General features: G+C 53.7%; 8 protein-coding genes across 8 annotated transcripts; 5 read left to right on the forward strand and 3 right to left on the reverse strand.

Annotated features, from left to right (window-relative positions):
• Positions 1 to 1,858: 1,858 nt before the first annotated feature.
• CCMA1212_004348 (Ras-like GTP-binding protein RYL2) lies at positions 1,859 to 2,978 on the forward strand (the record flags this gene model as incomplete). Its single annotated transcript, XM_073701655.1, has 2 exons — positions 1,859 to 2,054; positions 2,251 to 2,978. 2 exons carry the CDS (start codon positions 1,859 to 1,861, stop codon positions 2,976 to 2,978), a joined length of 924 nt encoding a protein of 307 aa, XP_073559468.1.
• Positions 2,979 to 3,790: 812 nt separating this feature from the next.
• CCMA1212_004349 (Putative helicase mug81) lies at positions 3,791 to 9,838 on the reverse strand (the record flags this gene model as incomplete). Its single annotated transcript, XM_073701656.1, has 2 exons — positions 3,791 to 5,904; positions 5,956 to 9,838. 2 exons carry the CDS (start codon positions 9,836 to 9,838, stop codon positions 3,791 to 3,793), a joined length of 5,997 nt encoding a protein of 1,998 aa, XP_073559467.1.
• Positions 9,839 to 9,901: 63 nt separating this feature from the next.
• On the forward strand, positions 9,902 to 11,481 carry CCMA1212_004350 (Synaptobrevin-like protein; the record flags this gene model as incomplete). Its single annotated transcript, XM_073701657.1, has 6 exons — positions 9,902 to 9,907; positions 10,406 to 10,477; positions 10,581 to 10,663; positions 10,770 to 10,852; positions 10,965 to 11,330; positions 11,441 to 11,481. The coding sequence occupies 6 exons, from the start codon at positions 9,902 to 9,904 to the stop codon at positions 11,479 to 11,481; spliced, it is 651 nt and encodes a 216-aa protein (XP_073559546.1).
• Positions 11,482 to 12,126: 645 nt separating this feature from the next.
• CCMA1212_004351 (uncharacterized protein) lies at positions 12,127 to 14,322 on the reverse strand (the record flags this gene model as incomplete). The annotated part of the gene is made up of 1 exon (XM_073701658.1): positions 12,127 to 14,322. One exon carries the CDS (start codon positions 14,320 to 14,322, stop codon positions 12,127 to 12,129), a length of 2,196 nt encoding a protein of 731 aa, XP_073559547.1.
• A 346-nt stretch (positions 14,323 to 14,668) lies between these two features.
• On the forward strand, positions 14,669 to 15,025 carry CCMA1212_004352 (uncharacterized protein; the record flags this gene model as incomplete). The annotated part of the gene is made up of 1 exon (XM_073701659.1): positions 14,669 to 15,025. A coding segment is annotated over one exon (357 nt), but the record flags the coding sequence as incomplete, so codon positions are not given.
• A 3,405-nt stretch (positions 15,026 to 18,430) lies between these two features.
• CCMA1212_004353 (Profilin) lies at positions 18,431 to 19,186 on the forward strand (the record flags this gene model as incomplete). Its single annotated transcript, XM_073701660.1, has 5 exons — positions 18,431 to 18,443; positions 18,562 to 18,577; positions 18,655 to 18,739; positions 18,817 to 18,963; positions 19,052 to 19,186. The coding sequence occupies 5 exons, from the start codon at positions 18,431 to 18,433 to the stop codon at positions 19,184 to 19,186; spliced, it is 396 nt and encodes a 131-aa protein (XP_073560020.1).
• Positions 19,187 to 19,814: 628 nt separating this feature from the next.
• On the reverse strand, positions 19,815 to 20,552 carry CCMA1212_004354 (Protein transport protein GOT1; the record flags this gene model as incomplete). Its single annotated transcript, XM_073701661.1, has 5 exons — positions 19,815 to 20,111; positions 20,184 to 20,199; positions 20,289 to 20,337; positions 20,421 to 20,447; positions 20,525 to 20,552. The coding sequence occupies 5 exons, from the start codon at positions 20,550 to 20,552 to the stop codon at positions 19,815 to 19,817; spliced, it is 417 nt and encodes a 138-aa protein (XP_073559543.1).
• A 1,634-nt stretch (positions 20,553 to 22,186) lies between these two features.
• On the forward strand, positions 22,187 to 22,907 carry CCMA1212_004355 (uncharacterized protein; the record flags this gene model as incomplete). Its single annotated transcript, XM_073701662.1, has 2 exons — positions 22,187 to 22,363; positions 22,524 to 22,907. 2 exons carry the CDS (start codon positions 22,187 to 22,189, stop codon positions 22,905 to 22,907), a joined length of 561 nt encoding a protein of 186 aa, XP_073559544.1.
• Positions 22,908 to 24,232: the final 1,325 nt, after the last annotated feature.

The following is a 24,232-nucleotide window of genomic DNA, read 5'->3' on the forward strand; positions in this document are numbered from 1 at the left end:
GGCATTCTCCAGAAGCTGCAGCGCTATGGGTCAGGCGACTGAGGGCATACCCGTTGACCTGGCAGGGCCGGGGTCAGCTTCTATATTGTCTGGGCCCAAGGCGACTGGGACTGAGTGCTAGCTGGCTACGTGGCATACTCGTTAACCTGGCAGGGCTGGGGGCAGCGAGCAGCCTTTTGGCTCGGCTAACAGTCTACGGGTGGTCGATCCGTCTTGGAGCATGGTCGTTAATCTGACAGGGTCGGAGGCAGCGACGTAGCTCAAGAGTGGCTCGATCATTCCGTGGCTGATCCTGGAGGCATGGTCGTTATCCTGGCAGGGCTGGGTGCAGCGGCGGAGTCTCTGGGGGCCTCAGGAACAGATGCTTAGGGATCCCTGGCCCTTTCTCTGGCCTGTGGCGGAGTATAGAATTGTGAGAGGAGATGTGTTGATTGATACCCCAGTGACGACGTTATGAGACGACGTTACGACTTGTTTTTAGCGGGCATATCTGCATTCGGCGGGCGTTTTGGAGCATTTTGTTCAATGACATTGTGAGCGGTTGGTCTTTTTGCGCTCAACATCTTTCGTTGCCCACTTAATCACCTATACTGCCTGCTCTTTACATCTGTCGGCAAAACCTCGAGGCGCCATAGAAGGACCCTGATATGCCTTGGGTAGGTATTGTAAGTCTTGTGGTAGAAGAGAATCACTACCCCTAGGGTCAGCATTCCCATTTGAAACCTCAATAGCGATCGTAGGTAGTACTCGAGGGCGAGGACATTGCCACCAGAGGTAAAGTGAAGTGAAGTGACTACCAAGGTTTGTTAACCGCCTTGTGCTTTTACACACGAATCCGAGAGAGATGGGCGTAAGAAGACGTATCCGAACTGGCCCCGTTGGTGACAAAGAACAGTGATGGGTTTTTCATCATTATTCATGCTTGACTGGGAGCTCATTGCTGCGGAATCACAACATTGACGCTGAAAAAAGCTTCTTTGTGATCACGCACATTTACTTTAAACTCTCATTTTTGAGATGGTTCAATCCAGTACCGTCCCAGGCACATGGGCCCCTTCACGTGAAGGCATCGCCATCGGCCTTCAGGGCATGTGAGCGCCATGGCCACCGCTAAAACCGGTCCGTGATCGCCTAACGCGCCGCTATCTCACCCCTCCACAGCACTTGAGCACCTCCACGATGACCCGCTGCAGCCCATCGTCATCCCCGGGAAAGAGCCCACCTAACTTCATGTCCATACATTTATGCTGCGATCTCATTATCTCTTATCTGTTTCTCCTCTCACCACCGCCTTCGCTTACCTGCTGCGTGTTCGTACCTCCTCCCATTGTCAACCTCCTCGCATCAACAAGACGCCCGAACAGCCTCGTCCGCACAGGCTTCTTTCATCTGTCGCCTGGACAAGACAAACCACCAACCACCTTCGCCATCCTTTTGGAGGGGCTTACACTTGATTCCCCCTACGCCACTAGCTGTTTAGCTCTCCTCCATGGCAGAGTAAACGCCGTATTATTATTACTTTCCTTTTTCCTTCTCCCGTCTTCCTCAACCTCTTCCCATTCCCGTGCCACTTCTCTCCAACGATGCCATCGCATCGTCCCTCGACTCTTGGCCGACATCGTCTCCGAGTACGCTGACGCGATTGACAATGCCATAAGCAACCTCTTCGACCCACCCGCGCGCCAACGATTCCGTGATTCACCATTCCTTCTCGCCTCGTCCAACATCACCTTCCTCGCTTCCGTCCCGTCGTCTCTTCGTGTCTCACCGCAGCCTCGCCTGCCGACCAACCCATCTTTCTCCTCCTCCAGGCAGTGTCCTTGCCAGCCACATCGCCTGTGCAGCCTCTGCAGAGACCATGTCGTCCTCCCTCGAGGCCAAGATCGTCGTCCTGGGTGCCCAAAACGTGGGCAAGACGTCCCTTGTTATGCGGTACTGCAAGGGCTCCTTCAACCCGGCACAGGTAACGTCTACGGTTGGCGCCAGCTTCCTGACGAAGCGCGTGGTCGACAATGACTCCGACACTGTTGTGCGCCTCCAGATCTGGGACACGGGTATGTGCATTCTTGTTGCCTTGGGGTTGCGTTATTGCCATTTGTCATGCCTCATGCATCCCTGCCCTGCCCTGTCCTTGCCTTGCTTCTGCGCGGTGCTGCCTTGACAGGCTTCAGGCCTGATGATGGATCCTCCTCGCCTGCAATCGCGTAATGCTGCACGACACAAACATGTCCATGCTGACTCGCTTCGCAGCCGGCCAAGAGCGCTTCCGCTCCATCTCCCGCTTATACTACCGCGGCGCCAACGCATGCATCCTCTGCTACAGCATTACCGATGCCCAATCATTTACCGACATGGGCGAGTGGCTGACCGAGCTGCGCCGCAACCTGCCGTCAGACGTCGTCCTGCACGTCGTGGGCACAAAGGCCGACATCGTTGCCCGCGATCCTTCTCTGCGCCAGGTTCCCTTTGAGCGCTGCATTGCCTACGTCGCCGAGAATCTGTCCCCGGGCCTCGGCAGCACGCCGCCCCCGACCGCCACGCCCAACAACGGCCCCTCGTTTCCCTCCATGGGCGGCCTCGAGCCCCGGAGCCCCAGCTCTAAGCGGAGCTCCGGCTTCTGGGGCCAGGAGGTCGGCTGGGACGCCTGCCACGAGATCAGCGCCGAGAGCGGCGAGGGCGTCGAGGAGGTCTTCCGCGTCGTGGCCCGGAAGCTCGTCGAGCAGAACCGCAAGATGCAACAGGCCCTGCTGCAGGCCACCGCCACGCCCAACACCCCCGGGTACGAGTCCGGTATGGACGGAGGCTACTTTGAGGGCATGAACGGCCGCGGGAGCTTCCGCCTCGCCCGGGACCGGCGGAGCTGGCTGTTTCCGCCGGGGTTCTCGCCCGCCGTGACGATTGACAGGGCCGGGTCCACGCAGGAGCAGGACCAGCAGGTGGAGAGCCGGCAGAAGCAGCGGCGGAGCAGTTGCTGCTAGATGGTTCAAGCTTTCTTCATCTGAGCTTGGGCTTTCCATGGCAACTCCACGCTGGCTGAGTGTATAGGCCTCGCCACGTGAAGCTCTTTCGTCATAGCCTGATGGCGGCTTCGAAGGATGAGTCATGGTTCAGTCTTTCTCATCCCCCCCTTTGCGTATTCTTTTCTTGCACAAGCGAGACTTGGCGAGATCTGTTCAATCTCTCACTTCGTTTCTATGTAACTTGATTTAGAGAAACTGGTACAAGGCGTTCAGGATACGATTTACATGCATCTCGCACGGAAAGACAGGGCTGGAAAAGGGAAATGCGGCACACCGGTCAAGATGGGACGACGGAAAGGGGCCGCCGCAGGGATATTTTCTTTTCTTTTTTTCTCTTTTTTGCTTTGTCTTTGTTTGCTTTATTTGCTTTGCTTTGTTTTATGTAGAACATTTGGGAAAAGAGAGCTCTCACGAGACAATGGCTATGTAACTTTTCTTTATTTACTTGTTTTCTGGTTTTAGGGGGATGGGGTATAAGGGGCATCAGGGACAATGTTTTGACTCAGTTGTGGTTTTTGTACTTTATCTTTGCTTTTCTTCTTTCTTCAATTTATGAAACGAGCTGGCTTCGTGTTTTATTGCAAGTCTGATTCTGCGTTTGGAGTGGGAGGTAGCGTACATTTCACTCGTTCAGTCTATGTTCATGTTCAAAGCAAATTATGACAGATTTCTGCTTTCAATTCACCCCCCCTCTTCTCCGAATCTCCCCTGTGACTCCCCTCCAGATTGTCCTCAGATTGTCCTTCAGATCGTCCTTACTATCCCGCTGCTCATGACGAAGATGACGCCCCGTTCACCTTCTTCCCCTGCCCAGCCTTATCCAAGTCATCCTCCACCACAGGCGGAGCCGGAATATCCACCCCCAGAACCCTGTGCTCCAACCCGACATACCCATCGCTCACAATAATGACATCCAGCTTCCGCGCCTCTCTGCCCTTGGGCTCAGGCAACCTCAGCACCGCCCTAGCAGAAGGACACGAGCCCTGGCCCGGAGCCTTCTTGCCGCCGCCGGCAGATGAGAGGCCGGCCCAGCCGAGGCGTTTGACGGCAATGACTTCGTCGTTGGCAACGTCCGCGACGATGACGAACCAGCCTTCTGTTTGCGGCTTGTGGAATTTCGGCGCGTAGATGCGGGCTTCGCGGTCGAGGAGCGGGTTGAGGCGCTTGATGTTCACGGTGAGCGAGAGGGTGGTGATGTCGTTGACGGAGACGGTGATGTTGGGGAGCATGGAGGCGGCGCGCTTGAAGCGGCCTTGCATGCTGGATGGGATGCGAAGTTTCTTTGCGAACGAGGTGAGTTGGTCCTGCGAGTAGGTGCTGATTGTCGCGAGGGAAGGCTCGTCTTTCTCTTTGGATGAGGCGTCGGGTTCTACGCCGGGGAGGATCGAGGCGGGCGGATCGGTGGGCCAGCGGGCGCATTTGATGCTCTGGAGGAGCTTCATCATCTGGAGACAGCTCGAGAGGAAGCCCATCTCGGTGAGGACGTCGATAGAGGCCTGGATGATACGGATTGCCTGGTCGAGCACGCTGGTCTGATCTCCGACGTAATCCGTCACGGGCAGCTCGATGCGCGACATGAACGCCTGCAGCAAGAGGAACGACTTGACGTGCGGATCCCACATGGGCAGGTTGAACGAGTTGCCCGAAAAGGGGAGGTTCTGCGAGAGCACATCGTTGACCAGGTCCTCGTTGTGGCGCACGGGCAGCTCGTCGTATTCCGTGGCGTGGCACATCCACGAGAGAACGTCGAGGAAGCTCGCTTTTGGCTTTGCGTTGCGCACGAGGTGGCGGATGGTCAAGTGGGAGAGATAGTAGTAGCTCATGATCTTGCCGAGGGGCGTTGAGTCGACGTCGCCGTTGGGGAAGACTTCAACGCACTTGGACACTTCGAGTTCCTCGATTGACTTGTCGACCATGTCGATCATGTACTCGTTCGCCAGCTGCTGAGCGGCTATTGTACTGTGCTCCTCCGCCGAGATTTGCAGTCCGTAGTATGACGGATTTTTGTGTAGCCTCCTGAAGAAGAACGTCCATGTGAGGTAGTCGAGTGCGTCCTGTTTATTCATGATAGTCTCTGCCGAAATTTCGGCACAGATGTGGTTGTCCAAGACTTTATGCAGCGATGATTCCACGGGGAAGCCAGTGTGCAAAAAGTGCTTGTAGAAGTCCTTCTTGGCGTCCTGCGTGAAGATGCGAGCCACGCCAGAGTTGTCAAACTGAGGTCGTCCAGCGCGTCCCAGCATCTGCAAGACATCGGTGAGGTCCATGTCCTTGTAGCCGCTGGTTTTGGCGTCGTAGAATTGGGTGCCCTTGACAACGACGAGATGAGCGGGCAGATTGACACCCCAGGCAAGGGTGCTGGTTGCGACCAAGATTTGAATCTTGTTGTTCAGGAACAGCTCCTCGGCGATCTGTCGATCAGACTCAACCAGACCAGCATGATGGAGTCCAATGCCAAAGTTGATGGCTTCCTTGAGAGCCTCGTCCTTGACGCGCGACAGATTGAGCTGCAAATCATCCTCGTCCATTCGAAGGAACCGTCGAGGATTGTCCTCCATACCACAGTAATTGATGAGATCCTTTGCCGTAAGACGAGTCTGTCGACGAGATGCAACAAACACGATGACGGGCTTTTCGGGGCTGTGATTCTTGATTGCCAAGAATGTCGGCCGGTTCATGGACTGCATCAACGGGCAGAATCCTCGAACCTCTGGAAACCCGTCGATGTAAAGTTCCAGAGGTACGGGTCGGACCGAATGCCTAAAGTTGAACAGCCCTTCCTTCACACCCAGCCAGTTGGCCAGGTCAGTAGCATTCGCACATGCCGTCGACATGCCCAGCAGTCTGACCTTATTCTTAGTTGACGACGAAATATAGTTCATTCCTGCCATCAGTTAGCCGCTGCTTCTTAATCGGTGAGATTCAAGCATCTTACGAGACACAATAATCTCCAGAATCGGTCCTCGGTCTCCAGCCAACAGATGAATCTCGTCGATAATCACCAAGCTGACCTGCCTAACATAGCCTCTCGTCTGCCACGAACGCGAGATACCATCCCACTTCTCAGGAGTCGTAATGATGATGTCCGCGTCCTTGATGGTTCTCGTATCAGGAGTATTGTCACCCGTCAACTCGACCAGTTTAAGCCCCAAAGGCTTAGCAAGGCGGTTCCCCCAATCAATCACACGCTCGCGAACCAGAGCCTTCATGGGCGCAATGTACACCACCTTGGACTTTGGTCGTTCCCGGAACGCCCACCACATGGCAAGCTCGGCAGCAACAGTCTTTCCACTACCTGTTGGGGATCCCAGGAGGACGTTTGCCGAGGTGTGATACAGAGTATGGAAGATTTGGGTTTGCATCGGGTTGAAGAAGCTGAAGCGCTTCGCATAGAGTTCTTCCAGCCCGGGGTTCTTCAGGGCAGTGATGGGCAGCGGCTGCAAGTTGAGAAGGTCCGTGTACACGCTTTCCGTGTCTGGGCGGATGAGATGCTGGAAAGACACGGGCGTCACCGTCTCAGACCCGAGCCATCGGTCAGAGATGGCCCGAACGTAGATCTGCTTCGGCAACGGGTCCGACAGGGGAATGGTGAAGTTGAGTTCGTGCTCATCATGCAGCTTTCGCCTGTTGAGGATAAAGTATTCGTGATGGTAAATCTCCGAAGTCTCCGAGTTCTCAACCCAGATGTAGAAGGATTCCGACGTTCCATGGATATGATCCTTCCACGCAAAATCCGGAATGACATAGAGCTTGATGCGCAACACATCTCGGTTCAGAGGCGCAATTTCAGCTTCCACGTGAACCAATGGAAAGTTGTTGAGTATTTTGGCAATGTTCTTTCCAGCGCCTTGGTTGTGCACCAAGCTTCCGAGTTCTGCCGGCTCCATTTCCTTCATGGCGTCAATGGTCAAGTTCTCCTTGGAGTCGAGCTGGTTCAAAATGGGTTTTGCGAGGTCAAACTGATGGAGAGGGTGTTGAAACGGCCAGATTCGCTTCTCGATCGACTTTGACAGGGTCAGAAGCACCAGGCACTGGTGACCCCATCTCCGGTTCAGAGCAAGCATGAACAAGGCCCTGCAAATTCGACCGGATTGCTGCGCAACGTAGTTCATGTCGTTGGAGAGAGCAAAATCATCCGGTTGAATCTTGGAGATGTATGACTGGAGTAGAATGTTAGTCTTGACTTGAGGCGTGTCGATGCCCTTGTCAACATCACAAGGGACAATGTCCTTGAACTGCAGCAGCTCCTTTGCCTCGCTGTCCCTGGACTGGATATTGTCAAACTCTCCGCTCATACTAATCATCCTCAAGACGTCAGCCTCGGTGGCTTGAGGGTTCATCATCGTGTTGAACACCTGTATGCTCGTGTGAAGGATGTAGTACTGGCTGGCAATGCGGCCAATGTCCTTGCTGCGGAGTTCTTCGGTATTCTCGTTGAAAATGATCATCTGGCACTGCTGCAAAGTCCGCGCGGCCTGTATCGCCAGTTGGCGACGTCGTTGAACCAGGTTTGGATCATCGCGTATCTCCGCCCACTCAATGCCATAGTTCATCGGGCTTCTCTGCATTCGCACGAACAGATATGAGTAACCTATCCACTGAACAGCTTCCGGGATGGACGTCACAGTGCCCAAGGCAATTTCGGCATTGAGATTGTCCACCAGCTTGGTCGAGAATTTCGATTCAATGGGCTGCTGTTCCGTGATGGCTGACAGGTAATGCGGAAGCTTGTCCAGTGTGGTGCAGATCATGCCGATACCAGTGTCCTCAAACTGGGGACGACCGGCACGACCAAAGATCTGGAGCACATCAAGAATGCTGAGGTCAATGAATTTACCATCTTGAGCGCTGTACACCTGAGTACCCTTGATGACGACCGCCGCAGCTGGCAAGTTGACACCCCAGGCCAATGTGGCTGTACAGCAAAGAACTTTGAGTACACCATCCGCAAACAGCCGCTCCATGAGGTTTCTGTCTGCTCGTGCCATACCAGCGTGGTGAACACCGATGCCCTTGGAGAGCAGGTCTCGGATATCCTTGGACTTGGACTGGTTCATATCTCGTGATGCCTGGCCGTAGTGAGGGTGCCCGCTGGGGTCAAAGAGATCGACGCAAAACTGCTCGATCGCCTTCTGGTGCAGCATCCTCGCAGTCACCATGGTGTCCCTACGGGAGTGTACAAACACCATGACCTGGTGGTCGCGCTGTAGCATTTCTTTGACCTTGTCAAAGGCAACATTGTCCAAGTTGTCCTTGGAGGTCTTGGAACCTGCCTTTCCCTTGACACCGATGAAATGCTGCTCCAGTGGGACAGGACGGAACGAGGCATCAAAGTAGAACAGGCCGGCATACTTGTTGACCTTGAGGAAATCGGCAACGTCGACGTAGTTGGGCAGGGTAGCGCTCAATCCGATGATTCGAATAAGCGACTGAGTGCTTTCGACTTGCCTCTCGGTTCGAGCCACAAGAGACTCCAGAACAGCTCCGCGTTCGTCATGAAGCATGTGGACTTCATCGATGATGAGCAGTCTCACTTTCTGCACCAGCTCTGTATCTCCAGTTCCCTTTCTCGTGACAACATCCCACTTCTCAGGGGTCGTCACGATGATCTGAGTCTGGACAATCTCTGCTTTGGTGAGCTGCATATCGCCGGTGTACTCTCGACACTTGATGCCGAGCCAGGCAAGACGCTTGCCCAGCTTTTCGGTAACTTCAGCTGCCAGGGCCTTCATCGGTGCCACGTAGACGATCTTGAAATCATCTATGTTGACGGCGAACTCGGTTGCCTCCGGGTTTTCGATTGGGTTTGGTTGACAATGTTGTCCGATGGTGTGAAGAATTGTGAGCATGGCTGCATCAGTTTTACCCAATGATGATGATGAGCATGATGCACCGACTTTTGAGGTCCTAAAACTTACTGCACCAGTTGGTGCACAGATTAACATATTTTCGCTCGTCTTGTATCCCACCGGGTAGACCAAGCTCTGCATTCGATTGAGCGTCTTGTAGCCCTTGAACGTATTGCGGCAAAGTCCATCCAAGTCTGAGATCTTGACGAGCTTCTCCCCGGGTCCTGGAACTCCCTTCTTCCCGGCCGGTACGAAATACTCTTCATACTTCTCAAACTGAAGACGCTCACTACCAGCCGGCAAGCCGTACTTCTTGCCAGAGGCGCTCAGCGTGTTGCCCGCATTATAGGCCCGGTAAACGTGAGGATACTGAGGCTCTTTGGAAAAGCTGGGTGCCAGAGCTGCGTTCTTGTGTTGGTAATCTCGCATACGGAGAGCCTCCTCTCTCTGAGCCCTGGTCAGCAGTTTCCGTCCCTGGGTTTCTGGCTCCTGATGCTGAGCCGAGACAGACGCAAGAATGTCATCCTTGTGGCCCAACAGCTCAATGATAAAGTCCAAGTCGTCGAATCCAACCAGATCAGTGAGATGCGCCTGCAGCTCATCCTCCGGCTGCCCAGAAGACAGCACGCTGACAATCTGAGACTGGAAGACGTCCGCAGACATGCCGTTCTTGACGGCAATCGAAGCACATTTGGCAGCAAGCCACTCGGCCCCAAACCCACCGGTGGCCGCGTCGGCGCCGTCGTCCACGAAGTCGCTGCTGTAGTAGTCGTACTCGTCGTCATCGGAGATGAAGTCCCAGACATCTTGGCCGCTGGGCAAGGAGGAGCCGCCAAAGTCGTCGTCGTCCAGGTCGTCATCACCATCAGACGGTTTGGGGGGGAGCTTGAGGTTTGCGATGGCCGCCTGCATGGCAGCACACTGCTGCCTCCATTCGGCTTCTGCGCTCATCAGGTCGGCTGAGGCCATTTTCGTTCAGGACTTATCTTTTTCTGCTGAGATTGATTAATGACGGCAGCAAGGAAGATGAAAATGGCAGTCCGAACTTTGATGATGTCTGACGGCGCAGCTGTATGAAGCACCTCGACTTTTTTATTGTCAACAAAAGGTGAAGATGACCTGCAGGCCGGATGACGCATCAAACCAGACACTAAAGAAGCTCCCATCAGTCACACACCGCACGCCCCCACTAAAGTCCGCCTGAAGATCCAGTCGCTACAGCGCTCCCGCAGTGCTGAATCCTGCCTTTGCCCAGTGGACTTGGCGGGGTCCCTCGTCCAATTCGCAGTGGAGTCGAGCGATGATCCAACTGAAGCCTCATCCCTGCAGAGGCCTGGAATGCTTGAACCTGGACTGAACTGAGGCCTCTCTGTCTCCCCATTAGCGCATCTGAAACTCCGACTTGTGAAACGCCTCTCTTCCAACATCGACCTGCTCTCCCCCATTTTCCCGCCTCTTCACCAACACTCTCCTTTTTGTCTGTGATTCGACTCGCACACTCGCAGCGCACGAATATCCGCCTCTGTCGAATCCCAGACGAACATTTACACTGAACAAACCGTTGAACCCGACCGAATCTCGCCCATCATGAAGCTTCACTACATCGGCGTACGTTCCAATCGAGTCGCCTTCTTCCTCGCCCTCTTTCACCGGATCTTTCGAGCGTCATCCGTCCAGTTTGGCTAACACGGGTTTCTTCCCCTCGAGATAGATCCTCCGCAACGACACCCAGCCCGCACACGAACTCGTCGCCGAGAAGGAGCTGAGCGCATACTCGCGCTTCACACGCCAAAAGTTGGTTTCTCCCCCCCAGGCACCAGAACAGGCGATCGAATCACTCCTCTTCGTCAAAAAAAAAAAAAAAAAAAACAACAACTAATAATACTGTCCCATCCTCCAGCTATGGCGAATTCATGACCCTCTTCGCAAAGACCGTCGCCGAGCGCACCCGTCCCGCCCAACGACAAGACGTCGAGGAACAAGGTTCGACAACCCAAACCCCCCCCTCCATCCCTCCCTTATCGCAGCCCCAAGGGAGAGACAGGCGATGACGTCTTGAAAACAACGATACTCATACGCATGCGTTGCATAACAGACTACACCTTCCACGCCTACGGCCGCACCGAGGGCATCTGCGGCATCATCATCTCGGACCACCAGTACCCCGCCCTCGTCGCGCACCAGCTCCTCAGCAAGGTCGTCGACGAGTTCCTCGCCAAGCACCCGCGCTCCTCGTGGGCCTCGGGCGAGCCCGTCCTGCCCTTCCCCGAGCTCAGGGACTACCTCGCCAAGTACCAGGACCCCCAGCAGGCCGACAGCATCATGAAGATCCAGAAGGAGCTCGACGAGACCAAGATTGTGCTGCACAAGACGATTGAGAGCGTCCTGCAGAGGGGGGAGAAGATTGACGATCTGGTGGCTAAGAGTGATGGGCTGAGTGCGCAGAGCAAGATGTTTTATCGTACGAGTCCCCCCTTTTTCTCTCTCTCCTTTCTTTGCCTCTTCTTACCTTTTTGAGTTGGGTTTTGGCCTGATTGTTGGGGTTTTGTGACTAACGTGTTTCGGATATAGAGCAAGCAAAGAAGCAGAATTCCTGCTGCGTGTTGATGTAGAGGTTCTTTTATATGGCGTTGCATACGGTCATGTTTCTCAGCAATGAATGGGCTGTTTGTTTGTTTTTATCGCAAGATTGGTTATCACAAAGATACACTCGCAAGCATACCTATTACCTTACCTTAAACCATCTCTAATACATATTCTCTGTACACCCATTCACAAACGCTCACATGAGATGCAAGGGGAGGCAGAGACGGAAAGACATTCACCACGGTTTTTGATTCGCAAATCTAGGAATACCAAATGATATCTTCAGCGTAAGAAGTAGTTTCCATCTAGATTGTGTGAATAACAATTGTGCGAAATGTATGTTCCGCTCCGGTTATAAATGTTTTGATATGTAAGGTAGGTTGGGTATCCGCCGTCAAGGCTCGCCCCCGGGGCTATGCACCAATGCTCATGACAAGAAACGAACTTTGTGTCCAATAACAAAGAAAAAAAGAGACGGGTTATCAGGTAAGAGTAATAAAATGACACATAGAAACAGTAGTAAAAAGAAGGCACATGAAAAGCTTTGCACGCCAGGTGATTGGTAAAAGTCATGAAAGATGAAAACCGAGGTGAGGAAGAAAGGAGGTCAACTCCAGAAATCAAAAGGATGGACAAGCATGATCAGTCGGAAACGTTAAAAGGTCGCTCCATCATGCCCTCTCCAGAACCACACGCGAGCTCTTTCGAGATCCCCCATGCGAAAAGTCGGTCCTGCCAGGCTGATGAATCAAGATTGGCACCGCGGTCCGCGTCTCAACGAGCCTCTTGTTCTTGTCCAGATTGATCTTCGCAGCCGCGTCGGGCGAGTTCGCACCTCTCCTTGAAGCTGAACGGTCGAGAGGCACCAGCAATCTCCGCTGCTGCCTTGAGACGCTAATCTGGCGCGCGATGGAAATCTCCACGGCCTCGTATAGAGCCTTTTCAACCCCCTCCTCATCCGTTTCGCTCCGAGTAGATGCCTCAGAGGCTTTGGATTGATGCTGCTTCGGAGGTGCAATCTGCTGGGTTGGCGCAATGTGCTCGGCTGAGCGGTTGGAAGGGGGAGGCGGGGGCGGTGCTGTTGGCTTCTTGAGGATGGATCGAGGCTGTGGTGGTGGTGCGTTTGTAGGAGCAGGAACAGGAACAGGAGCAGGAGCAGGAGCAGGAGCAGGAACCAGAGATTCGGACGAGTGAGTGGCTTTGTGGGTTGTTTGCTCGGATAGTGATTCTTTTCGGTGGAATTTGGAGATGAGACGCTCGCGTCGCTCTGGCATCGGCTCGGCGTCTGCGGGCAAGGGTCCAACGCGGGAGGGGGTAGAAACAGACGACGTTCTTTTCCTCGTTTGCAATTGCGGTTTGTTCATGGCTGGATTCGGAAAGTTGGCCACTGCTGTGGTAGTGTTGGATCGGGCCCGCGAGGACACCCGAGGAGGAAGGTTGTTGTTTGCAGGTGGAGCTTGATCAGGGGTAGGGACGCGAACCGATGATGAGCCTGATGGTGAAGGCGACGTCGATCTTCGCGGCACTACTATCTCGTAAGGCACAGAGCCATCCCGGTACTCCTTGGCTGCGGGCAGATTGAGCTTGTCCACCTTGACCTGCCGTCGGTCTGGCAAGCTCGGCCGCTGTGCCTCCTGTGGTGACTGTCGTAACTGCGGAAAAAGCTGCAACCGCTGCGGTGAGCCCTGGTGTTCCCCACGCTCCCGGGGACTTTCTGATTCTTTGGGCTTTGACTGCTCTGGCTTCGGTACTGGCGCAGGCCTCTGAGGGGGCTCAGGATACTGTGCTTTGGGTGCCAACTGCGGCTCTTGCGGTTCTTGCGGCGGACGAGGCAGCGAGGATTGTTGTAGAAATTGAGGGAACGGTGGCTGCTGCTTCTGAAGAATGCTTCCAAACATGATGCTATAACGCTCCATTTCTACAGTCGGAATCTCAATACTCAGGAGCGATTGAAGCTGCGGCGGCGCGGGGGCTTCTCGCGTCGGCACCACTGCATCTCGTGGGATTGGCACTTCATGGACGACTGGGATCGGTTCTTTCGACAAGCTGACTGAGCTGCCCTTGTGACTTCCCAAAGCATCACCGTGCTTTACCAAATGAACTCGGCTCCCAAGATCGAAACTCTTCTTTGAATCCGCGTCCACTATTCGTGACAGTGAGCCGTCCGCCGGCTTGGATCGTTTTGATTTCGTCCTGCTAAACGGATTCCACCTCTTCGACATTGACCTTGACAGGCCGTTGGGGTTAGCAGCGGGTTCCATGGCATCCCCTCCTGAAGATACCGTCGTGAGTGTCTGAGTGTGCCATGGCGCATCGGCAGACACCGGAGGGTGGTTCGGACTTCCGAGTGCCATGCCGATCATGGCGGTTGTGTCGTCCGCGCCGGCCAAGGGTGGTGCAAGTGAGGCTGAGGTCGGCATTTGTTTGGGAAGCGATGCTGGTAATGGTACTTCGCGGGGGATCGGGATGTGATATTGCTTGTAGCTTCGCCCTTCCAGAGGTTTCGTAGTCGCAGATGACAACGCCCTGGGTTCTAAGCTGATGTGTTCGGTAGACCTGCTATATCCTGACTGATCAAGTTGTCTAAGCCGTCCGGCGGCAGAAGTGGCATCCAGGCCTGGAGAAAGGTAAGGACCGTGTTGTTGGCGAGGGCTGGGAGCGCTCTCAGTCGTGGCAGGTCTGGGTGACGGCGCGGACGAGGCCAGTTTATGAGACGACTTGTAGCTCCTATTCTCATCTGGCCATTTTTGCGGGCCCTCTTCAGATGCCGCATGAATCGGCGAGCCGCTGTGGACAGGCTCTTGGTGAGAGAAATTTGGCTTCGGCAAGGTTGCGGTGTCCCCTGTCCGTGCCTTGAAGAGGCCCATCGTTCAGCGCCAAGGCCGAGTCGCCGTGGGATGGACGCGAGAAACCGGTGAGAAGCGAGTGGGAGCGGAAGCGATCATGCGATGATTTTCCCTCTTTGCTCAGGTCAGACGGGCAGGAGACGTTTGAGAAAGGACGAAGATGTTATTATTAGTGTAGCGAGCTGTTAGCACCATTCCAGCACCTAGCCCCGAGTCAACATGAAGGCAAGGGCGTTTTGGATTTCGAAACGCAATATTGCCGGTCCTCGAGCAAACTTGTACCCTCATCCACCTTTAAAGGACTCTTTCCTAGCGGCGCTCCTCTAGGGCATATTAAGCAGATGCCACACAATCTGCTCACCGCACAGCACTGGGGGAGGGCGTCTTCACCTTTGGCTGGTTGGGGACCCCATGTTTGCCTCGACGCTTGTCGTCAGCCCAAAGACCTCGAGACCCTAGGGCGACCCTTGGCCCCGGCCGTAATAGCAACCTCGGCCGCCGTGTGATTTGGAAGCGTCAAGGCGACAGGACGAAGGACCTCGCTGCCCCTAACGCGGGAGCCTTGCCATCAGCGTGCGGTGCCCGGGGCACGATCGTGGCCAGTCGCATATCGCGCGGCACTTCTGGCTGCAAAGCCATGTTTGAGGTTGATGAGAGGGGTCGCGATGTCCGGCTGTTTACGCGGCTTGATCCGCACCAGGATGGGCCCAAACGACGGGACTAGCAAGGTTTGCCTGATTGGGCAAGCTGGAGAAATTGGCTTGACGATGAGTGCTGCACGATTGCGGCCTCGGGACAATTTGGGGGAAATAGTATTAAACAACTAGATGCATTTCATGGAGGCGGATGTTGTATCGGCTGGGGAGATGCAGTTTGATGGTGACGGCACCGGATCAAACGTTACCTTATCGATCGGACGTGGTCCTCGTCACCGCCTTGGCGGACTAGGAATTTTGCCATTGAAACCCTCAATCAATCTCAGGCACCGCCTTTCCAGGTCCCATCTGGCATCAAACATTCGCCTATTTCATACCTCGCTTTACGCGTACGAGTCAAACGTTGGAATATCTCGTACATACTTAGTACAGAGCACAGACGATCGCACTCCCAGAACACACAGGCAAGCCGCGGGGAAGTTTCCCCAATTCCACGTACCAACAGCACGACCAACTGGCAAAGACGCGGCAGCCAGAGCCTCTGCTCACACGATCTGAGATCAGACGCGGTGGCTCCTCCGGCCCCTGATAATTTCACCGTGGCGGGGTGCGACAACTAAGGCCGACTCCTGAAGACAAGACTTGAGCTCCATGCTATTAAGCGCTGCAACAGGAGGACATGCTCCTCGCTGGTCGATGCCTATGCTGGACTCTGCGTGCTTCAATGGGATCGAAAATCGACCCGATCCCGAATACAAAGACGGAGCACATGCGAGAGCCGCGCTGCAGATGCAAAAGAGGTCCAAAAGTGGACTAAATCGAACAAATACAGGTAGGCGGGTGAGTAGGTGCTCTCGTCTATCGCAGCCAGGCTCCAACGTGACAAACGGCGAAGGCGTCGGCTTTTCCATTCAAAGCGAAGCCGAGGGTTCAGCTTGATGGATATTGTCCCTGCAATGCCGTGTAGATGAGCATGGGGATATTGAGCGCTTCCTCTTCCTCCGTGCAATTTGCAGCTGGTATTTGCCGGCTCGGCGTGCCAAGAGATGGTGTTTGTGAAACAAGAATGCTTCAAGGCCTTCATGCTCTTCCACCGTCATTGGTCAAGCCTGATCGCTTGCCTGCCGTATTCCGTATGATGTTTAAACTACTGCCCATGCAAGGCACTTTATGAGGTGTGCCAGTGTGTACGTACGGTCAAAGGACAATTCACTGAAGGGAGCGGCCAGGTATCATGACATCGCGTCGTAGATGCCAGGTTCAGAAGTCGTTGGTTGGTAGTATGGTCAAGGCCACCGACTGGCCGGGATTGGAGGGCTTCATTTCATTCCGCCTGACTTGCCGCCAGAAACACCACGGCGCCATTGATGACGAATCATGCGTACGACGACAAGAGCCTCAGCTGTTTCTTGCGACGGTAATCTGGAGGTTTGCTGCGCTGTCAACGTATCAGATGAAGAGCAAAGTGGGCGTGGACGGCGATATCTGCAACCAGCTAGCGGCAGCTTTGAGGGTAGCGTGATCCCATCTATATTGAAGTCGAATGCATGCCAGGCGCATGCAATCTCGGAAAGAAACCCGACGAGCATCGACCCTCAAAAAGCTCTGCATGCTGCATCATGTCTTCGACTCTTGGAGGCTTATTCCTTGTGGCGTGGTTTCTCCCAGGCGGAACTGCTGGGCACTTGTTGTAAGTTGCAGAAAAGGTGCTTACCAGCCGGTGATTATATCTCAGCTTCATTGTGTCGCAGAAGAAAAGGCGAGGCAGCATTATATACCTGCCGAGAGGCGGCATGCGAGGAGAGCGTGTTGCATGTTAGAGCGTAGTGACCTCGGTTCATTACGCCTTCGGAAATTGCTGCTTTTAGGTATGCTCACGACAAGAAAAATGACTGCCATTTCGTAATAGGAACTCTACATATTGACAGGAAATTGCCGTCAAATATCATCATTTCGTGATGGCTTGTCTGTTCCACTTACAAGAGACAACGTGGAAACAGAGCCCCGCTTGCGGCACGTTTACTTCCATGTGATCAACCTCCAATCAACCTGTCATTGCCAATACCAATGGTATTGCAGCAGATGATATTCAGCTGGGCAAGCTAGAATCAAGGGCACGGGTGCAGAACATGATGTTTTCTCACCGACAACGTGAACAACATCCAGGATCGTGGTATCGCTGGGAGAAGCTCGGTTAACGGTGATAGCCGTGCTCCAGAGCTTGTCTCAGAGTCTCCCAGCTTTCCGGAAGATGACGTATGTGTCGAAGCCGGGAGAGAGAAACGCTTGGCACCTGTCACATTTGCGAGTCTCTTTGAGGATGGAGATGAAGAGGAGGATGGACAAAGAGGCGCCAGCTGGAAGTGGATTGCCGGGCCTGCAGCAGCGGTGCGAATGAGCTGTGCTGGAGAAAGGGACCCCCTTAAAGGACCTGGCAGGAATAGTCTGGGTCGAAGAAGCTAAAAGAGACAAGCCGTTGATATCGCAGCCCTGAACCGGAGACTGTCAGACACAGTCGGTCAGGCTGCCATTTAATCAAGGTGCTGAAATCCTACGACAATTGGGATGCCTAGAGAGTATGGTAGAAGTCTCTGCCAACTCATTTTGGTGATATTGCCAGTACAGCCTCTCTCCACGAGTCTCCCCCCTATACTTGTCGATACTCGTCGATACACCACCACTCGTGACCCAGCGAGCATCATCTCCCGGAACTTGACGTCAAGCCCAAGCTAGCGCTGCCTCTCCTGTACAGTACGGCTGTCCTGTGGAATCAATAAGCAGGCACCCGAATTAGCATCAGGCACAAGTCATTCCCCTGGAATCTGGCCATTCTCGCAGCCTCCTATAACGGGACGGGACGGGGACTCGTACCTCGAGATACCCGCAGCGGCACCAAAATGGCGGTAGACACCCTGTAACACCCTGTGGACAGCAGCCCACGATAGGTAGCCAGAAGCTGAGCTGTGCTGAGCTGCTTCCACTGCCTTTGTTTTCCTTTGGTGGGGTTCCTTGGGCCAGCTCTGCCTCCTCTCCTCTCTTCCCGCTCCAGAGGGAATGGACCCGCGGCGGGGAACATTGGGCTCGGGTTCTGGTCCCAGTGACGTGGTGCTCAGCGCCAAATGGCCGGTGTTGGCAGGTACCCGCTACTTGTCACAGGAAAAAAAAGGCAAGGTCCGGCCAGAGGTTATTAATGGGACTTGGACGGAAGACGAGGGGCAACTGAGCAATCTTGTTGCTTTGTCTCTCTCTCTCTCTCTCTCTGCTGCTTCGACGAATATCCACCTCAGCCAGATAAACAACCCACTCCGCCATTTTCCCTTTGGACCTTCTTCCCTGCTCGCGGAAACCCTTTTGCCTCTTTTCATCTCTGCCGGCTTTCTTTTCTTTCTTCTTTTTCCCCTTCTCTTCTCGTTGCTCTCTTCTGCCTCAGTCTCTCCCGTCATCTACGACACACAGCTCACACAGCCGTCACCATGTCCTGGCAAGGTCAGCAGCTCCCTCTCTTCCCCCTGACCCGAGAATAACCCCACCTCGACCTCGAGCGAGGAGCAGAATGAAGAAAAAAAAAAGGTGATATAGCTACTAACATCTCATCAAACCACAGCTTTCGTCGATACTAGGTGCCTACATCCATCCCTCTCTCGCCGCTCCGCCTGACGACCCGAACCTCTCGAAATACTGACTGCGGGAAATGTAGCTTGGTCGCCACCGGCCACGTCGCCAAGGGCGCCATCATCAGCATTGCTGGCGACAGCGCCTGGGCCACCTCCCCTTCTCTGACGGTAACATCTTCCCTCAACTGCCAGCGCGGAGCTTTTGCGGTGAGAGAGTCGAGACTGACGGAAAGGGGATGCTGCAGATCCAACCCGCCGAGATGAAGGCCATTGCCGATATCGTCAGCGGAAACGAGGCCGCCTCCGACAAGGCCCGCGCCGAGGGTCTCTACATTGCCGGCCAGCGCTACGTCGTGACCCGAGTCGATGAGGGAAACATCTACGCCCGAGCTGTACGTTTGATTATCCCGAACCGCTGCTTCCGCATATGTCGTTATATATCCACGTCATAGCTCGGAGTGTGCTAATAGGAGCTCTTAGGGTCGGGAGGGTGTTGCCATCACCGCCTCCAAGCAGGCCATCGTGATCGGTATCCACAACGAGACCCAGCAGGCCGGAAACGCCACCCTGGTCGTCAGCGCTCTTGCCGACCATCTCAAGAACACCGGATACTAAGAGTCTTATGTTGCTGGTGGGATGAGGGAGCCGAGGGAGTGCAAAATTCAAGGTGTCGAGCAGTCGTGCCGTGACAGCGTTGGATGATTTAAGGGGGAGGACATAGGGGAGTTTCCGTGGGAAATCTTTGCAACTTAACTGCCATGTGTTGGGAGGATCAAAGTCATCTTTTCTCGGCAGATTTCAAGAAGGAAAAAAAGACCAAAAAAAAATCAACCAACATTGTTCAAGTCTTGTCTCGAATCCGCTTTCACGACTCAAATCGCGTTTGGCTTTGATGTGTTGCTGATGTTGCTATCTCAAGCTGGCTACAAAGAGCGATGTTTGATGCTTGCTATTAGCTACCATCGCTTGTATCATGACCGTCCCGCCCAGTCGCGGGCTGATTGATACATGTAATCTACAATCCAGCAGTTCACTGTTACAACGTCCCTCAACGCCGCTGTTTAGTTAACGCCAAAACACCGGTGTGCACTGCCAACCCGAGCCAGATTGAAAACCAACCGTCGAGCATCGTCGCCATTCACTAGCCCCCCATTGTTAGGAGTCATTGTTAGGAGCCCCCAGTACACCCAACTCATGGGACACTGAAGCCGCTGCCGTCCTTGCTAGATTCCGCATTGGGTCTCTAGACGGGCAACTCGGCATTACGCCGACCAAGCCCTATCCGATCCGCAAGCATCCCGATATAAGGCCCAACCACAGGCAACCCCCGCGCAAACCCTGCGATGGTACCTAGGAAATCGCCAAACAGTATGACAATGCCGTAGGCTTCTACCAGGAAGCCGATGAAGGTCCATTTTATCAGTATCAGCGTGAGGCCGGCGAAGAAGGCGGCTGTGCCTTTTGCTTTCTGTTTCCTGGCGAAGAAGAAGAATGTCTTTTGCGGGCCGATGATGATTGTCAGGCCGATGAGGAAGAGGATCTAAATTGTTCGTTCGTGTTAGTTGGTGTCGAAGGATGGTTGTCGCGAGTGAGGGGGAGGGGGAGACTGTACGTTTCCCATCGCAAGCCTGTCAAGAACAAAAGATTGTTAGTCAGGTGAAGAGCTTCGCTTTAAAGGTTCACTTGGGTGGGGGGGAAGAAGATGGGGGAAACTCACATAGCGCGATCAAAGAATAGCATCACTCCCCCGACGAGGAAGAGACCGCCTGAAACGAAGCCATCTGCGTTAGACCGAGGCGCTCTTGTTCGTCGTCGAAGCTCGAGGCTTGCGGACGGGTCGCGCACCTACCGCCTGAGCAGAAGACGACTCCAATCTCTAAAACGCGGCGAGTCAGTAATGTATCGCATTGAGCGTTGGGGGAGATCGCTCGATGGTCGCGTGAGGTTGCGTACTCTGGTTATCTGATAGCCACATTGACATTTTGGCGACTTGGTGATATGCCCCCCTCTCTTCGATTGTTGACGAGTTTGGTGCGTGTTATTATGCGATTGCTGGGAATGATGCAACAAGGCTGAGGGTGTTTCGAAATGGTGGAATAGGTGGCGCGAGGTTGGTTTCGGTGAAGGGATGAGGAAGAAGTCGAGATAGACTTGATAAGGAGATTCGAGGCTCGTTTCTCTCTTAACTTTGTCTTTGGACACTTTGGCGGAACGCGATTGGGAGCTGCGCTTCACCTTATCGCGGATTGGGCTTAGCGCAAGGGTCTTGGGGAGGTACCTCACTTTCGACGTCACGCAGCTCTTGGGAGGGAGAAGGACGGTTTTATTTTCTTTTGACATGAGGGAGTCGTTGTCTTTGTTGCAGCGAGTATTCGTGAGGCGAGTGCGTCATTGTGAAGCATCTCGATATTCGTGCTTATGGCAATCGATTTGCTGTTGCTTGTTTTACTATTTGGCTGTCCGGATGGGATATGTAAGGTATAGGGTGTGTCGACATGAAGGACGGTCTGGGTGAGCTATGAGGCGAAATCTGAACGAAAAAGAGTCCATGGAGCTTCTTGGAGACTTGTTCTGTTACCTTGACGATTTGACTCCTTCAAGTTTGGCGCAAAGCGTATTCAACCTCTCCATTCTCTACAGAGCATGTTGGGACAGTGTTTCTGTTCACGGAAGCGGGCAGAGGGTTGCATCACCAACCTCGACGACAGCTTGTGCGCGTTTGGACGCTGGCTCCAGGCCCGCCAACTGAGCCCCCGATGACGCCTCTTACACCAAGGATCGAGTGATATCAACGTTTCAGAAGACTTTGATCCCAAAAAGTTGTCGTGATTCTGCTGAGCGCGGAGCGGACAATATCATGTAGGCAACAATACTACGTGAAATCATCGGCCAGTCGCCGCTTCATGACGCCAGAGTCGCAGCCATGCTCAACAAAACACCTGCAGCGGGCCGGCGGCTAACCAGGCTGGTGAGAATTCATGCTTCTCCCCGTCGGGTGCCAGCAGTGGAAGCCGTTGAATAGTGAAAGTCGATGTCATAGGCAGACGCGTTCAATGTGGACTAAGACGGGACCACACATGAGTCTCAACACAACAAACGCAGCTGGCCGGCCACTGGCGGCCTCCTTACGAGTGTACTGATGTCTATTCACTTTGCCTTGACCCAAAACCTGTCTGTAACAATCTATATTATCCCCCGGCATGCCCTATTGGTCTTTTGTTCTTTCAGGTTTGTTCCCAACATTGAACTCACTTACCCATCTTAACATCTCCCTTCTTACAGATCTATCACCAAGATACATCACCGAAGGAGGCCTAATGAGCAAGTTGAAACAAAATACTGATACCCTCTGAGTAAGAGGCAGAGCAGTAGGTCCATCTTTCTATTCACCCCATTCGCCCTCACACAGTTCCTCTACCCTAGCCATACTGACCGGGGCTTTCGCATCAGATATTTATCCAGCGATGCCCGAAACCTCCAATCCCCCGGCCACAACCCTGATGGGAGGAAAAGAGGCTGCTGGCTGCCACATTGATAGCGAGGCCTAATATCGCGCTGGCATCCCTTGCAGACTACCTATTACATCCACAGCAGCGTCTGATATAGACTGAGAACATGGCTCTCTCGCCAAGTCAGAGCGACATGGCCACGCTTGATCAAGGCCAACAAAGTCTCAAAATCTTGCTCTACTATGGCTCCAAAGGGGAGAACAAGAAATTCGGATCCGTTCGTGTGATTCCACGCGGCAACCTTGTGAAGACCATGAAGAAGTTGTCTAATACAGATCCAGAGGTATGTATAATGCAACAAGGAGAAGCACCTGCTAATATTCCTTAGACTGCTCGAACCATAGTCATGACGTCTTATTCGACACTGCACTGCAGGGAGATTTAGAAAAGTTGAAAAACGGTTTATTTTTTTGCCGCGATGAGAGGTGCAAACAAAACGCCAGCGACGCGACCGGACCGATGTTGATAAAGAAGGAGACACTGTGATGTCTGGCACGCTTGACACTTCTGACGAGGACTCTGACGATGCATTGAGAACCGAAAGTGACTGGCTTGCGCCAGAGGAAGCAGTCGGACAACGACCCAGGGTCTCGGGACCTATCAAGATCCGCCGGTATGGCCCTCATGATCCGGAACTCAAGGAACAGAGGATCCATGTCCTCCCTTCGAACGACACCACGACTTTGCCAGATGGAAACATCATCGATTACCAGCTGGTCAACCCAGCACTTGAGAGAATCAAATGGGGCTTTCTCGTTGTTGACGAAGCCCACATGGCCCGACGCTTGGATGGTGTTTTCAATATCCGCGGCAACCACATCATCTGACGTTGACGAAGCAATCAACCAACACAGAGTTGAAGGCTCCTCAACGGGTGAACACACGTCCGCAGCATCAACCCAGCTCCGGAACGCCAACCCCACGATGTACAACTCGACAGAATCCAGCAGAGCCGAACCGGTGGTTTTCTTACCCTTCAGTCACGGCCATGTCCATCAAATGTCCGAGTCAGCCACTCAGTATAGAAGAGCCACTGCTCGCTACCAAGATCAGCTTTGACGCAGGCTGAAGCCGGCCTGTGCCTGAAATGTGACGGTTCCGCTGCAATTTGAAAGAACGCATGGAGATGCGCACGAGTACCTACCTTGGCTGGAAGGAACCGGTGGTTATGCATTTCAAGAGGAGGCCAACATCAAGACTTGCCCGCCATGGCGGTTTCACAGAGCCATCACTTCCCCCGGCCTTACCACCCGCAGCCAACATCATGCCTAGGAATGCTATGCATCGCTTCCCATTCTCTGCGCTGCAGCACATCTTACTGCCTGTGTGCAGCATTGGAGCTATTCTGAGTTTTCGACAGATCATGCTGTCCATGGCTGGGTATGGGCTTCATTGCCGAACGATTACAGATACTACCGAAGCACGACTTCAAAGATGGATGAGCTGCAGCTGACATGGGGCAATGGCACTTCCCTCATCAACGGGATTGAGCATTTGGCGAGCCAGAGGCCGTCTGTCGCTACAAAATACAGAAGAAATGAGGTTGGCGAGCCAATGATCGTGGAACGGGTGGTGACTTATTCAGGGTCAAACACCACGACTTCTTTCTTATGTCGCACAACCTGGGAGTACATGATACAGAGTTCTGTGTGCTGGATTCTAGTGAAGCCTCCATTTCTAATCTCACGAATGGGCAAAACCAGTAAAAGCACCTGGCTCTCAAATGTAATTGCAACGGGCACTTCAGGTCGGATCGCTCTACTATTGTGGACTGAAGCTTTTGCTGTATCGAGCAGGAATTGGCTTCCCCATGCGAGGATTTCAGCACATGTTACACACTGGAATGACAATATGGTCTCGAATGTTCGACTATCGAAACGATTTGGGTTCGACATTGGATCCACGTCGTCTCTTTGGCTACACTGGACGGAGGATATGGGAAGGTGGCTTTTCTCAGCAGGTGCCAAACGGCCGGAGAGAAGAGGGAGAAATTGATGATGAAACCACAATGGGGGAGCCTCCAACAAGCCTATGAGCAACTTATAGATTACGATGCATCAATCTCCGACATCAGTTCTCTTGCGCTCTTCTATCTCCGCATGAACATCTTTGCGTGGGTGGGATATCTGCTGAAGAAGGCTTGGTCGTCACA

This window comes from Trichoderma ghanense (genome assembly GCF_004382785.1).
Source record: "Trichoderma ghanense strain CCMA-1212 chromosome Unknown scaffold_4, whole genome shotgun sequence".
Taxonomy (NCBI): Eukaryota; Fungi; Ascomycota; class Sordariomycetes; order Hypocreales; family Hypocreaceae; genus Trichoderma; species Trichoderma ghanense.